Raw genomic sequence first — 16365 nt, 5'->3', positions numbered from 1 at the left:
GGCTGATAATGCTTTGTGTGTACCAATCAGATGGTTGTGTGGGTGGGACAATGCTGCGTGTGTACCAATCAGATGGTTGTGTGGGTGGGACAATGCTGCGTGTGTACCAATCAGGTGGTTGTGTGGGTGGGACAATGCTGCGTGCTGAGACAGAGGCAGAAGAGCGAAGCAGCTTGTTAAGACTTTAGCAGCTAAAGTTAGCTTTAGCTTAGAAACTCGTTCGGTACACCCCCGTGCCGAACCGAAAGCCCCGTACCGAAACGGTTCAATACAAAACACGTACCGTTACACCCCTAGCAGATACAAATGACACATTCATGTTTTTGTGTAATGATGACAACGTATGCTCGCGCGGACGATTGACTAGTTGATGGTTTTCTTTTCAAATGTTCGTTCATAGCCGTTGTGCTGCTATGATAGGCCATTTCCGCTCGACACAGTGTGCATACAACAACATTATTAGGCCGTTTATTGAAATACTCCCACACTTTTGACCACTTTTGGCATGCTTTTCCCCCCTCGCTCGCACCGCTCGCATCGTCTGCTTTGATCGTCTGCTTTGCGGTCCGCCATGACGGTAGTGTGACGTAAATATGCGACGCGTCGACGCACAAAAACGGCGTCGACGTATTTACGTAACCGATGACGTCGACTATGTCGACGCGTCGTTTCAGCCTTAATATATATATATACATACATACACATATATACATATATATACATACATACACATATATATATATATATACACATATATATATATATATATATATATATATATATATATATATATATATATATATATATATATATTCCTTGCACACTAATTGACTGAAAGAGCACGCACTTGGCGCGATGATGTCATGTTATCCATGGAAAAATGCATTTTTCGACCATACGATTTGCCTGAGCGGCTAGGAGACCCCGAGAGTAACAAGCGCTTGCCTTGTTGCCTTTCAGTTAAGAACAATAAATTAGTTTTTAGTATAAGTTTGCTGGTTTCAAGAAATGTAATGCCGAGCGCATATCATTATGTCAAGATAATGGCACTAGCATTTACTTCATTTAAGAATATTTTTCAACATATTGAGCAAAAAAGGTCTCATATCTTTTTTTTCTACCAAGAAAAGTACACTTGTTATTAGTGAGAATATACTTATTTTAAGCTATTTTTGGGTTCATTGAGGTTAGCTCATTTGACTTGTTTTGGAAAGTCGTGACAAGCCGAATGTTCTTGTTCTATTGGCAGATCATTTTGCTTAGTTCAAATAAAATACCCCTCATTTTTGTATTTTTGTTTCTTGTTTTTGAACACTGACTTTTTGATTGTAATCTTGTATTTATTTCTTCCAATGCAGTTCCTCTGATCAACTTTAAAGTTTAAAATGTGCAGAGGGCCAATAAAAACTAGCCTTGTGAGAAAAAAGTAATAGAAATAAATAATGCGTGTATTGTGTGGGCACTGATGATAATAATGTCGTACCTGCAAAGGTGTTGGCGGCGTGCAGCAGGCCGTGCTCCGCCTGATCTCGGAGCTTCACTTCCTCCTCCAAGGCCTCCTGAAGTCTCCTCTTACTCCTCTTTTCCTTCTTCAGACGCTTCTGGATGAGAACTGGAAGAGCGGAGAGGACGAGTCAATCTCGGAGTTTTGGCCCGGAGGTGAGATGACACGCGATCATGGAGACCTCGGCTTTTCTGCTCCACGCTCAGCTGCCTCTCCAGCGTCTCCCGCAGCTCGCGCTCCCGAACCAGCTCCATCTTCAGCTCCGTCCTCTCCAGGTGGTCCTGCTTCTCCTGCGCCCGGGCGTTCTCTATGGCAACCCTCAGCAGGCCCTGCTTGGAGACACACAGCACGTCAACAACAGGTTACACGCTGATCACAACAAGACAAATGCTTTTCTTGGGCATCCGAAAGGAAAAGCAATATTTTCAAATTCTGAATAAAAATACATACAATATATAAATATAATATAATATAATATAATATATATGAATAATAAAAAATATATATTTAAAATAAATAAATATAATAGAATAAAATCAACTAATTAGTGCCAGATTTATGATGTAGGTGATGTTGAATAAAAGATGGGATTGTTTCATACCAATTTCTTTCAAATCGTATAAGATTCGCAAGAAATATTTGACTAAATATAAATATTTAAAAAAAAACATATTGTGTATTTTTTATTTTGAGTCATTAAAGTGTGGATTCTTATCAAATTGTAACAGGAACACAATTACTAATACAAATTGGAACGGGAAATTGCAGAATAAAAACATTCAAAGTCGAGTAAAACAATAGATATACAATTTGAATTATACTTTTATTTTAATTAAAGTAAGCAAAGTGTAAATAGAGCTCCAACAAAAAAATATATAAATCATATTATTGTACTAATTAAAATGATTAATATTATAAACAAATAAACAATAAATCATTTTATTTTAATTAAAGTAAGCAAAATGTAAATAGAACTCGAACAAAAAATATATAAATCATATTATTGTATTAATTAAAATGATTAATATTATGAACAAATAAACAATAAATCATTTTATTTTAATTAAAGTAAGCACAATGTAAATAGATCTCTAACAAAAAAAATCATATTATTGTACTAATTAAAATGATTAACATTATGAACAAATAAACAATAAATCATTTTATTTTAATTAAAGTAAGCAAAATGTAAATAGAACTCGAACAAAAAAAAATATATAAATAATATTATTGTACTAATTAAAATGATTAATATTATGAACAAATAAACAATTACTAATTTATATAATGAATTAATAAATAATGATTAAACAAATAAGATTACAGACTTTAATAGAAAATACAATTGGAATTAATGACATTAATATGTAAATATTTTTAATAAAATATATTTTGATTAAAGTGAGCTAATACTACTCGGACAAAAGTATATAAATATGAATTGTCATATTATATTATTACACTGATTTAAATAATCAATTATTGTAAACAAACAATAAATATTGCTTATAATTAATAATACATTAAAAAAATATAAAAAAAAGCCAAATGAACTAAATAGAAACAAAACAACTCAATGAATTATGAATCTATAAATGTGTATAAATAAATACACTAAATATATATTTTGATGAAAATAAAATAAACGTATTTAAATATAATAAATAAATAAAATGTCAAATTAATATATATATACCTAAATAATAATAAATAATCATAGAATATTTTATATACTGTACATATATACATACATATAGACTTCAGAGCTTTAAATAAAACACACAAACAAAAAAACTAAACTAAAATATTTAAAAAGTATATAATAATTTGATACAACACTTCTAATACATATATGCATACAGTAACACTATGAATACAATCAAACACATTGAATTAATCATTCAATTAAAATGGTAGTAATAAAAAAGCTCAATAAAAAAACTACCCTGATTAAACAACTGGAGTTATTGTTATTGTCCCGGCCGAGCACAGATTAGGTTCAAATGTTTTTTCTTCTTCTTCTTGGAGTGGAAACCAAACCAGCGAGTTCTTTCATGGTAACAAAGAGCTGAAAATGTGAGAAGCAGGTCATCGCAATTGAACTGCATCCTAAATGTCGACCTCCTCTTGTTGTTGACTCTTCCAGGCAAGCCTCCAAAGAGACTCTCGTGGCCGTCGCCCTTCTATTCATCTCAGCCGACAATAATGGCAACAAAGCCCCGGCAGAGCCTCACCTGGATGTTGGTGAGCAGGCTCTCTATGGAGGACAAGCCTTCCGGGAAGATGAAGGGAGCGTGGTGGAGACCTGCTGGGAGCTTCTGGCCCGCGGAATACGCCGCCTTCTCGCAGCTCTGCGGGGGGTTGTGGTAGACTTGTCTGTCAGCCGGGTGGGATTCTACAACACACATAACCACACGTTCATCCCACATCTATACGAAACTCTAAACCACTGATTTGATCATTCATTAAGTTAAGCTCATGAAGCAGTAAGTTGAATGATGCGGACACGTTTGTTACTGGGTACTTTCTAATACGCTTCTGCCTCGTGACTTTGCACGTGTAAGTAATATGCAACTATAATGATCTGATACTTGTTTATATCGATAAATGTGCTGTTTTAGAATAGAATAGAATAGAATAGAAAGTACTTTATTGATCCCTGGGGGAAATTCAGCACCACACTTCGCTCACAATAGACAATAAACACTTTGGTATTTTTTACAAGTGAATAATATAAATACAATCTATCATACAGCATTATTCACATGTGAATAATATAAATACAGTATATTATACAGCATTATTCATATGTGAATAATATAAATACAGTATATTATACAGCATTATTCACATGTAAATAATATAAATACAGTCTATTATACAGCATTATTCACATGTGAATAACATAAATAGAATCTATTATACAACATTATTCACATGTGAATAACATAAATACAATCTATTATGCAGCATTATTCACATGTGAATAATATAAATACAGTCTGTTATACAGCATTATTCACATGTGAATAATATAAATACAGTCTATTATACAGCATTATTCACACGTGAATAACATAAATACAGTCTATTATACAGCATTATTCACATGTGAATAACATAAATACAGTCTATTATACAGCATTATTCACATGTGAATAATATAAATACAGTCTATTATACAGCATTATTCACATGTGAATAATATAAATACAGTCTATTATACAGCATTATTCACATGTGAATAACATAAATACAGTCTATTATACAGCATTATTCACATGTGAATAACATAAGTAACATAAAAAAGACTATTATACAGCATTATTCACATGTGAATAATATAAATACAGTCTATTATACAGCATTATTCACATGTGAATAACATAAATACAGTCTATTATACAGCATTATTTACATGTGAATAATATAAATACAGTCTATTATACAGCATTATTCACATGTGAATAACATAAATACAGTCTATTATACAGCATTATTCACATGTGAATAACATAAATAACATAAAAAAGACTATTATACAGCATTATTCACATGTGAATAATATAAATACAGTCTATTATACAGCATTATTCACATGTGAATAACATAAATACAGTCTATTATACAGCATTATTTACATGTGAATAATATAAATACAGTCTATTATACAGCATTATTCACATGTGAATAATATAAATACAGTCTATTATACAGAATTATTCACATGTGAATAATATAAATACAGTCTATTATACAGCATTATTCACATGTGAATAACATAAATACAGTCTATTATACAGCATTATTCACATGTGAATAACATAAATAACATAAAAAAGACTATTATACAGCATTATTCACATGTGAATAATATAAATACAGTCTATTATACAGCATTATTCACATGTGAATAATATAAATACAGTCTATTATACAGAATTATTCACATGTGAATAATATAAATACAGTCTATTATACAGCATTATTCACATGTGAATAACATAAATACAGTCTATTATACAGCATTATTCACATGTGAATAACATAAATACAGTCTATTATACAGCATTATTCACATGTGAATAACATAAATACAGTCTATTATACAGCATTATTCACATGTGAATAATATAAATACAGTCTATTAAACAGCATTATTCACATGTGAATAATATAAATACAGTCTATTATACAACATTATTCACATGTGAATAACATAAATACAGTCTATTATACAGCATTATTCACATGTGAATAACATAAATACAGTCTATTATACAGCATTATTCACATGTGAATAATATAAATACAGTCTATTATACAGAATTATTCACATGTGAATAATATAAATACAGTCTATTATACAGCATTATTCACATGTGAATAACATAAATACAGTCTATTATACAGCATTATTCACATGTGAATAACATAAATAACATAAAAAAGACTATTATACAGCATTATTCACATGTGAATAATATAAATACAGTCTATTATACAGCATTATTCACATGTGAATAATATAAATACAGTCTATTATACAGAATTATTCACATGTGAATAATATAAATACAGTCTATTATACAGCATTATTCACATGTGAATAACATAAATACAGTCTATTATACAGCATTATTCACATGTGAATAACATAAATACAGTCTATTATACAGCATTATTCACATGTGAATAACATAAATACAGTCTATTATACAGCATTATTCACATGTGAATAATATAAATACAGTCTATTATACAGCATTATTCACATGTGAATAATATAAATACAGTCTATTATACAACATTATTCACATGTGAATAACATAAATACAGTCTATTATACAGCATTATTCACATGTGAATAACATAAATACAGTCTATTATACAGCATTATTCACATGTGAATAACATAAATACAGTCTATTATACAGCATTATTCACGTGTGAATAACATAAATACAGTCTATTATACAGAATTATTCATATGTGAATAACATAAATACAGTCTGTTATACAGCATTATTCACATGTGAATAACATAAATACATTATACATTTACAGTACATGTACAGTCGAAAGGAACATATGCATTATACAGTCTGATTGCTGTCGGTATGAAGGACTTCCTGTGTCGAAAAGTACAGTGTTTTATTTCAATATATTTAAACACAGTGTTACTGTTCAAACTGTGTGTAATGTTACAGTGGCCTAAACTATGAAATATGCTTGTTGAATAAAACCCCTGTCTTGATTTAATGTATACTTAGGCCTACTACGCGACTGCATTTGAATGTTGGTCATCATGGTGGTCGTTAAACTTCAGTGTTTTATGACTTTTTATTTTATTTTACTGCAACTTTGCACATTTAGCCAGCTGCTGTGCAACATGTTCAAATGTGAGTCTTTGTGTGTGCTAACTGCTACATTAACACCAGCACATTCCATGAGCAGCACCGTAAAAGAAATGTGTCCATATGCTATTTTTGGTGCGAGCGAGCGGCACGTTTCTATGATTTAGATCTTTCTAATTTGTTGAGTGATTCTCTTGTAAACACATAAAGTCGCATATTAAATGGCTGTTTACTCTCATCTTTGCTCCCGCTTTTTAGGACTTTGGACATTTTTTTTTTCTATTTCTGTGTTTTATTGCATGGCAGCGTGCCTGCTGATCATGCATCACAGCAGCTTGACACCTCCCATAAAAGCAGCAAGGAGGCGAAGGAGACCAGCAAGAATCTGCATTATATTATAGACCACCATCTGTTTGTCAAGCTCAGACCTGCGTGTTGATGCACAGCCTCACCACCAGGGGAGAGGAAGAGTTGTCATCCCAGCAGACACAAGACCTTGAAACAACGTTGACAACTTGTTCATTTAGGTCCTGACGTTGAGCAACTCAAATACAACGTTGAAACAACATGCTAATTGACGCCCCTCAGAGCGTGGTGGGAGACTGTAACTGAGTGTGCAGCCCCATACGTCTCTCCTCATGAGCAAAATTGAACTCTGTCTCTGCCTGATTCCTTGCTTCTTGTCTTGTTTAACAGATAGTTCGGTGCTTAAACCTGACAGACGTTGATTTGACCATTGAAATTTGGTCATTTCCCAACCAATATTCTACAACACAAATACAACGTTGAAACAACATGCTAATTGACGCCCCTCAGAGCGTGGTGGGAGACTGTAACTGAGTGTGCAGCCCCATACGTCTCTCCTCATGAGCAAAATTGAACTCTGTCTCTGCCAGATTCCTTGCTTCTTGTCTTGTTTAATAGATAGTTCGGTGCTTAAACCTGACAGACGTTGAATTGACCATTGAAATTTGGTCATTTCCCAACCAATATTCTACAACACAAACATAACGTTGAAACAACATGCTTTTTGACTACTTTAATCAATGTTGGGTTCTGACATTGATTTGACTGTTGAAATTTGGTCATTTCCCAACCAATATTCTACAACACAAATACAACGTTGAAACAACATGCTAATTGACGCCCCTCAGAGCGTGGTGGGAGACTGTAACTGAGTGTGCACCCCCATACGTCTCTCCTCATGAGCAAAATTGAACTCTGTCTTTGCCAGATTCATTGCTTCTTGTCTTGTTTAACAGATAGTTCGGTGCTTAAACCTGACAGACGTTGATTTGACCATTGAAATTTGGTCATTTCCCAACCAATACTCTACAACACAAATACGTTAAAACAACATGCTTTTCCCCAACCAACAACGTGGATCCAACGTCGGACATCAATTTACAAAAACAACTATTTTGCAACGTTGTTTCAAAGTCCTTTTTAAAGGACATGTACGTATAATCAACGTCTTGTGCCTGCTGGGACACACTGTATGTTGTTGTTTTTGTTGTTGTTGTTGGTTTTTTTTTACTCCAACACTCCTGGAGGGCATCCAGGCGAGGCGGTGGGCCAGAAGGCGGGGGGGGGGCCGGAGGCCCCGCGCACGCTCACGGAGCTTAAACGTGCACTTTTTTGATACCCTGACACTTTTGTCCCTTCTTCCTCGTGACAAATGACAGCGTTTTCTGCACTTAGCTGACCGCAGCATCTTTGCATCCTCACGTCTTGGCACTTGTCACGTTCAAGGTGTTTCACAGATGAGGAGCCAGCCCTCCATCACCAACGCGCATACACACACACACACACACACACACACTATCCTCTATTACTTTCTAGCTAAGAGCATTGCTCTGCAGAGAAAGGTAATTAGCAGGTGCTGGCGAGCTCAGCGGAGGGCAACCAACGACACTCCTGTGGTACACACACACACACACACGTATATATACATACACACTGTAGTGCTCAGTCAGCAGCGTGGGCTCCCCTGGCTCCTTGGATGTGACTGATCCTTTATTGAGTTACTGTTTTACGCCTACTTTACCTCTCTCTCTCACACACACACACACACACACACACACACACACACACACACACACACACACACACACACACACACACACACACACACACACACACACACACACGTTTGATCATTTACCCATCTCCCTAACCAAGGTCACCGTCTTGTTTTCCCTCCCCGCCTCCCTCCTCTCCCTAAACTTCATTGCTCTCCCCCCCCCCAACCCCTTATTCCTCTCCCGGCCGTCCCCAGGGGGCCACGGAGCATCGCCACGTGAAGACTGCCAGTCAGCGGAAGGGCGGAGGATGGAGGAGGTAAAAGGGGGGGGGGAATAAAAATGTGCTGATGTTTGGTTAATGGGAGTGAGGTGTCAGGGATGGCCTCTGATCTGTGGTTGAAAGCGGGGGAAACAGCGCACACAGGCAAAAAAGGCTTCACACACACACACACACACACACACACACCCACACACACACACACACAATGGATTGACAGAATGACAGCGCCGACGTGCCCTTTGAAAACACGGCCTCCTGCTATCCATGTAATCCTGCAAATGTACGCCGGCTTCATTTGCATGCAGGAGGGGGGGGGGGGGGGAGAGACAAAAATCAATTGAAAGTCAATTGCATAAATGTCCACCAGGGGCCACTTCTGTCAATATGTTCACAGCCGGCTGACAGCCCTCCTCAAACCTACCTGGGATGTGATTGGGGGAGATTCGATTACAAAATAATGCGATTCGGTATTTAGAATACATTTGCACACGGGCGTGGCTTTTATTTTTCTGCTGACTGCTCGTCCTTGAGCGAGTCCTCATTAAGCTAATGCAAAGCTCCCTGACGGAAAAGCAAACAAACTGACGTGGCGGCGCCGCGCCAACCCGGGTCCTAACGACAGCGAAGTGGGCGGCGACGCAGATGAGCCCCGGCTCCTTAGGCCTCACTCATCCTGGCCTCCATGGCGACAAAATAAAGGGTTAGAATAACGATGTATGTATTATCACACTAACTTTAGTATGCTTAATGTCCGTTGCTTTACTTATTTAGCTATTGTGCTCAAGTTTTCTAATCTGTGCAAGGACAAAGACTTCTTGTCTGAGGGGTGGCCTCTTTGTTTTAGCCCGCTAACAGCCAAGGACTTCAAGGACCTCAACGAAGATAAGATGACAGCACGCAGACGAAGCGGGGACAAGGCGAAATCACAAGGCCCCCAGCACATTCCGTCACGCATTGTGCGTCCTGGACCTGCTTTGCATAATATATGTGACCACTCCTTTTAGAGGCGGCCTTAGTGTTGTTGACTGCGGAACTCCTGAATAAATAGAGGGACGCATGAGCTGAACCTTGGAGCGTAGGGCGAGACTGTGATTAAGTGTGCAGCTCCATGCGTTCTCCTCATGAGCTAAATTGAACTCTGTCTCTGCATGATTCCTTGCTTCTTGTCTGATTAATAGATGTCATCAGTGTTTGAACCTGACATAAAGTCAGTTTCTTCCACGTACCATTATCACTGGAGGACGAGGAATAGCTAAACATGCTTCACTACACACAGGCCTGGGCAATTATTTTGACTCGGGGGCCAAATTTAGAGGAAAAAAATGTGTCTGGGGACCTCACAATAAAGTCTGATTGAATGCTAAAAATGTTATGACGGACCGTCTTAAAAACGGAATGGAATTTTAAATTGTTCTATGAACGATAAAACCCTGAATATTGAGAACATTAAAAGGGACCAAGGGGCCGGGTGTAACCCGCGGGCCGTAGTAAACAAATGCCATGGGTGGATCGACACCTGACATGCACTGTAATGATACCAAGTACAAGAGCGTATCTCGTCAATACTACTATGATTACATCGATATTTTTTATCAGTACATAACCTTTTTTTCCTTTTTTTTGATAGGCTCCAGCTACCCCCGCCACCCCGAGGGGGACAAGCGGGTAAAAAATAGATGTATGGATTTATATGATGTTTATAAAGTCAGTAAATATGTCCCTGGACACATGAGGACTTTAGATATGACCAATGTATGATCCTGTAACTACTTGGTATCGCATCCATACCACACCCTTACAATTATACAAAAGAATTATAGGAATTTAACATATTTTTATCATATTTTTTTGCTTGAGTTTATAACCGCCAACACATTTGTGGTACAAATTATTTATTATTTTTGTTGTTAGCACTGTTTATGAGTTTGTTGATTTTTTTTTTCATTGAAATTGTCTGTCAGCACAGTGGTATACTTTCGGATCCGGATGGAATTGGTTCTGTGACGCAGCTCATACCTCCAAAAACTCGCATTGCAACTGCTCAGTGGCCTAGTGGTTAGAGTGTCCGCCCTGAGACGGGTAGGTTGTGAGTTCAAAAACCCCGGCCGAGTCATACCAAAGACTATAAAAATGGGAGCCATTACCTCCCTGCTTGGCACTCAGCATCAAGGGTTGGAATTGGGGGTTAAATCACCAAAAATGATTCCCGGGCGCGGCCACCGCTGCTGCTCACTGCTCCCCTCACCTCCCAGGGGGTGAACAAGGGGACAAAGCTACGAACAACGGGAGACCGGGCTTTGTGCTCCGCCGCTCCCAGTCTGTGGAACGCTCTCCCTGACCACCTGAGGGCACCACAGACTGTGGATGCTTTTAAAAAAGGCTTAAAAACCCTTCTTTTTTTTAAAAAAGCCTTTTTTTTATAGATATATGTATACTAGTTTTAGCTATTTGGCTGTTCTAGTTTTTATTTGTATTTATTTTTTATTATCTTTTTATTTTTATTTTTTTAATACACTGTAGCACTTTGAGGTTGTTTACTCAATGTAAAGTGCTTTTTTTTTTTTTTACAAATAAAATCTATTATTATTATTATTATTATGGGTCAAACGCCGAGAGTAATTTCACCACACCTAGTGTGTGCGTGTGACTATCAGTGGTACTTTAACTTAACTTAACAGAAGTGTAAAACAGAAAATAAGCAGATATTGACAGTAAATGAACACGTTTTTACAGTTTGTCCCTCACAATGTTGACAAAATAATAGAATGAGAAATGACACAATATTGTTTGTTTGTTTACTTACTACTAAAAGACAAGTTGTCTAATGTTACATTAGACCGATTTTGACGCAATAAATATGGAACTTGGAGACAAGCTATTTCGACATAAATGGAGTGCTTTCCCAAATAAACCGGAACATAATAGTATGTTCACTATTTTATTTAAGGACTAAATTACAATGATAAACATATGTTTAATGGACCCGAAGATTTTTTGTTCAAATAAAGACAATCTAAATAAAGGTCCCCTTTATTAAGAAAAGTATCGAAAAGTATGGAAATACATTTTGGCAGCGGTACCAAAGTATTGGTATCAGGACAACCCTAGTGTGCAGGTACCAGCACTCCAGGTGACAACGTTGTTTTTGGCCCACATGCATGGATTATGCAAAGTATCCAAACACCTTATTGGCAGGCTTTGTTCCCTGGCGATTGATTTGTCCCTGGAATAATCATTACTGATTAAACATTTACAAGATTAATGGCCGTCACAAGAACGTGTGACACAAAAAAACAACTCTTTGACCCACAAGCGTAGATGTTAGCATGCTAATGGCAGCACCCTAAAGGTAACTTTATGTATAATTGACACTTCTATTCAGGAGGGGGGCCCCGATACAACTTTATTTATTTCAAATACAATACTTTGTGCGTCTCTGTCCGGCCCGCGTGAGGCCAATCATAAATTACAAAATACATTTTAAAAAGTATCTATGTCGAGTGTGCAATACAACGGTGCTGCTTTTGTTTTGAAAAGCGTTATTTGTATTACTTCCGTGTGGACGTATGCTCGTGCGCGATTGTGAGTGAATGTGAACAGCGGCAATCACAAATGACAAAATAAATGAAAAAAAAAACATCTATGTCGTGCGTGCAATACAACTGTGCTGCTTTTATTTTGAAAAGTGTTATTTATGGGCGTATGTCCGTGTGTAACCTGTGAGTGAAGGTGCACAGCGACAAGTGATGCCCGGTTTACACCCGAGACGCTAAAAAGAGAAAAGTTGATGAGGAATGGCGTGTTTTCAACAAGACATGGACTGCCAAGTATTTCTACACAGAAATGAAAGGAAAAGCCGTGTGCTTAATTTGTGGTACACAGGTTGCTGTGTTTAAAGAATATCATTTGAATCGCCACTACACCACGAAGCACCAGGAAAAATACCGGAATCTGTCTGATTAGGTGTGCGCAAGGGAGGCTGATGCGTTGATGGTAAAACTGCAAACCCAACAAGGACTTTCTGCCAAATTTCACACCCCCAGAGATGCAGCCGTCAGGACAAGTTTCGTCATTTCTCACGGAATCGCCAGAAAAAGTAAGGCGTTTTCTGACGGAGAGTTTATTAAGGAGTGCTTATTGGACCCTGTTGCGCTGATATGCCCCGGAGAAGAGGGGCGCATTTGAGAACGTGTCACTCTCCCGACGCACTGTAACGAGACGGGTTGAGACCATCGCTGGAAACTTGGAGCTTCAGCTGAAGAACAGAACGGCCGACTTTGACTGTTTTTCGCTGGCTTTGGATGAGAGCTGCGATGTCTATCATAGCCCGTTAGCTGCTAGCATGCTAGCAGCTAACGGGCTAGGATAGACTGACCATACGTCCTCTTTTCGCCGGACATGTCCTCTTTTGCGGAGCTGTCAGGGCGGAGTTTCTTAAATGCCTCAAATGTCCGGCATTTTGAGTTAGGGTTGCGTGTATTTTCAATGTACGTTCAGGGTTAAGAAGGGGTTAAAAACAAAACAAACAGCAGCATTGGTGAGGGAGGGGCAGAGACAGAGAGAGAGAGAGAGAGTTATGATAAACGCGCATGCGTCGCCAGGCTCTGCTTTTTATCCATAGATTTAGCACATTTAATTTTTTATTATCTATAGCAGGGGTGTCAAAAGTGTGCATTTGCGGCCCACAGCTAATGTTTTAAAGGCCCACGGCACATTCTAAAAATACTATTTAAATAAACAAAAACTTAACAAAAGTGAAATAAAAAAGCTTAAAGGTGAAATGTAATTTAGAAAAAGTTGCAATGTTGACTAATAAAACAAAGCTGTTATTTCTTTCTTTCAAACTGTCATTGCTCAAAACATAATAATGAATCAAAATCAATGTTATTATGAATTATTGACCTATCCAAGGTTCCCATTACTTCACATCAAATATTACACTAAGAAAAATATTTTTGGCGGAAGATTTTGCAAATTTGGTAAATAAATAACCCAAAAATGTATATTTTGTTGTTTTCTTACTGTACCCAAAATGAACCGAACCGTGACCTCTAAACCGAGGTACGTACCGAACCAGAATTTTTGTGTACCGTTACACCCCTAGTTAGAAAGCAAAAAATGAATATTTTGTCTTCTTGTCTCTCATAATGATTGTGAACGATGGGCAAAATTCCTTAAAAATTGCGCAGTTCCCCTTTAAGGGGAGCTACATTATAATTTCCACTTTCTCATGCACTTTGAATCATTATACTATATAATAATAATAATAATAATAATAATAATAATAATAACACCTTTTTTTTTGCAATTATCGGCTGCCTCCAATTCACACCTGGTCTTCTTTGCGGTTAAACCAAATCACCTCCATACTTCATTCATGACATTTTGATCTCGCGCCCTCAAGACTGTTTTCTTTTAGGTCAAATTCCAAAGTTGTCCTATTTCCAAAACAGTAATTTCCTCACCTTTGTCGGCGCGCCCCTTCTTGATGTCCTTGCTGTATTCCAGGCAGTCTGACTCTCTGATGGCCGAGTGTGCCAACACACAGTGACTGAGTGTGAGGCCATCATGGAGTTGATCTGAAGTATCCACAAGTAGTGTGAGCAAACACACACAACACACACAACACACACAACACACAACTTGGAGTACGTACGTATGTTTTCTGTCGGGCGTTCTGTGTGAGAGGGCGAACTGGACACGCTGCTGCTGTGATTGGACGACATGTGAGCTTCCTCCAGCGAGGGGCAGGGGGAGGGGCTGTCGTGCATGCGCTCCTGCGGGGCCAAGTGACAGCTGTCAGTCATACTCAATGTGAAGCAGCCACGACATTAGGGACACCTGCAGCAGCTAGGCCTCGGCCTCTTTTCCCGTCAAAGTATCAGTCACAGCTCTCAGTGTGACAACCACAGTCATTAATGTCATGTTGCACCTCGATCATGATCATCTTTGTAAAGTTTTTAAATGTTGCACCTCGATCACGATCATCTTTGTAAAGGTTTTAAATGTTGCACCTCGATCACGGTCATCTTTGTAAAGGTTTTAAATGTTGCACCTCGATCACGGTCATCTTTGTAAAGGTTTTAAATGTTGCACCTCGATCACGATCATCTTTGTAAAGGTTTTAAATGTTGCACCTCGATCACGATCATCTTTGTAAAGGTTTTAAATGTTGCACCTCGATCACGATCATCTTTGTAAAGGTTTTAAATGTTGCACCTCGATCACGATCATCTTTGTAAAGGTTTTAAATGTTGCACCTCGATCACGATCATCTTTGTAAAGGTTTTAAATGTTGCACCTCGATCACGATCATCTTTGTAAAGGTTTTAAATGTTGCACCTCGATCACGATCATCTTTGTAAAGGTTTTAAATGTTGCACCTCGATCACGATCATCTTTGTAAAGTTTTTAAATGTTGCACCTCGATCACGATCATCTTTGTAAAAGTTTTAAATGTTGCACCTCGATCACGATCATCTTTGTAAAGGTTTTAAATGTTGCACCTCGATCACGATCATCTTTGTAAAGGTTTTAAATGTTGCACCTCGATCACGATCATCTTTGTAAAGGTTTTAAATGTTGCACCTCGATCACGATCATCTTTGTAAAGGTTTTAAATGTTGCACCTCGATCACGATCATCTTTGTAAAGGTTTTAAATGTTGCACCTCGATCACGATCATCTTTGTAAAGGTTTTAAATGTTGCACCTCGATCACGATCATCTTTGTAAAGGTTTTAAATGTTGCACCTCGATCATGATCATCTTCGTAAAGGCACATCTCCTTTTGTACCTAATGATGTGGCCAGCGATTGGAGCACACATAGGAACATTTGGGATCGTTTTATATTAGGGCTGGGCGATATGACCTTTTATTAATATGTGGATATGTTTAGTCCATGTCACGATACACCATATATATATGATATGTTTAGTCCATGTCATGATACACCATATATATGTGGATATGTTTAGTCCATGTCACGATACACCATATATATGTGGATATGTTTAGTCCATGTCACGATACACCATATATATGTGGATATGTTTAGTCCATGTCACGATACACCATATATATGTGGATATGTTTAGTCCATGTCACGATACACCATATATATGTGGATATATTCAGTCCATGTCACGATACACCATATATATGTGGATATGTTTAGTCCATGTCACGATACACCATATA

The 16365-nt window shown here is 37.5% G+C and overlaps 1 protein-coding gene across 3 annotated transcripts in view; it reads right to left on the bottom strand.

Annotated features, from left to right (window-relative positions):
* The window catches only part of dachc (dachshund c), a 137141-nt gene that overhangs the window by 17673 nt on the left and 103103 nt on the right, over positions 1 to 16365 (bottom strand). For 2 of the 3 annotated variants that reach the window (XM_062059288.1, XM_062059290.1), the window contains 5 exons: positions 14822 to 14942; positions 14631 to 14744; positions 3739 to 3899; positions 1686 to 1836; positions 1484 to 1612 (listed from right to left, as the gene is read on the bottom strand). In XM_062059288.1, the coding sequence (XP_061915272.1) occupies positions 1484 to 1612; positions 1686 to 1836; positions 3739 to 3899; positions 14631 to 14744; positions 14822 to 14942 (676 nt within the window). The remainder of the gene's footprint in view (positions 1 to 1483; positions 1613 to 1685; positions 1837 to 3738; positions 3900 to 14630; positions 14745 to 14821; positions 14943 to 16365) is intronic. The other variant, XM_062059289.1, reaches the window with a different exon arrangement.

Source organism: Entelurus aequoreus, linkage group LG09 (genome assembly GCF_033978785.1).
Source record: "Entelurus aequoreus isolate RoL-2023_Sb linkage group LG09, RoL_Eaeq_v1.1, whole genome shotgun sequence".
Lineage (NCBI taxonomy): Eukaryota > Metazoa > Chordata > Actinopteri > Syngnathiformes > Syngnathidae > Entelurus > Entelurus aequoreus.
The sequence above is the reverse complement of the archived record's forward strand: the minus strand, read 5'-3'. Positions and strand labels throughout refer to the sequence as shown.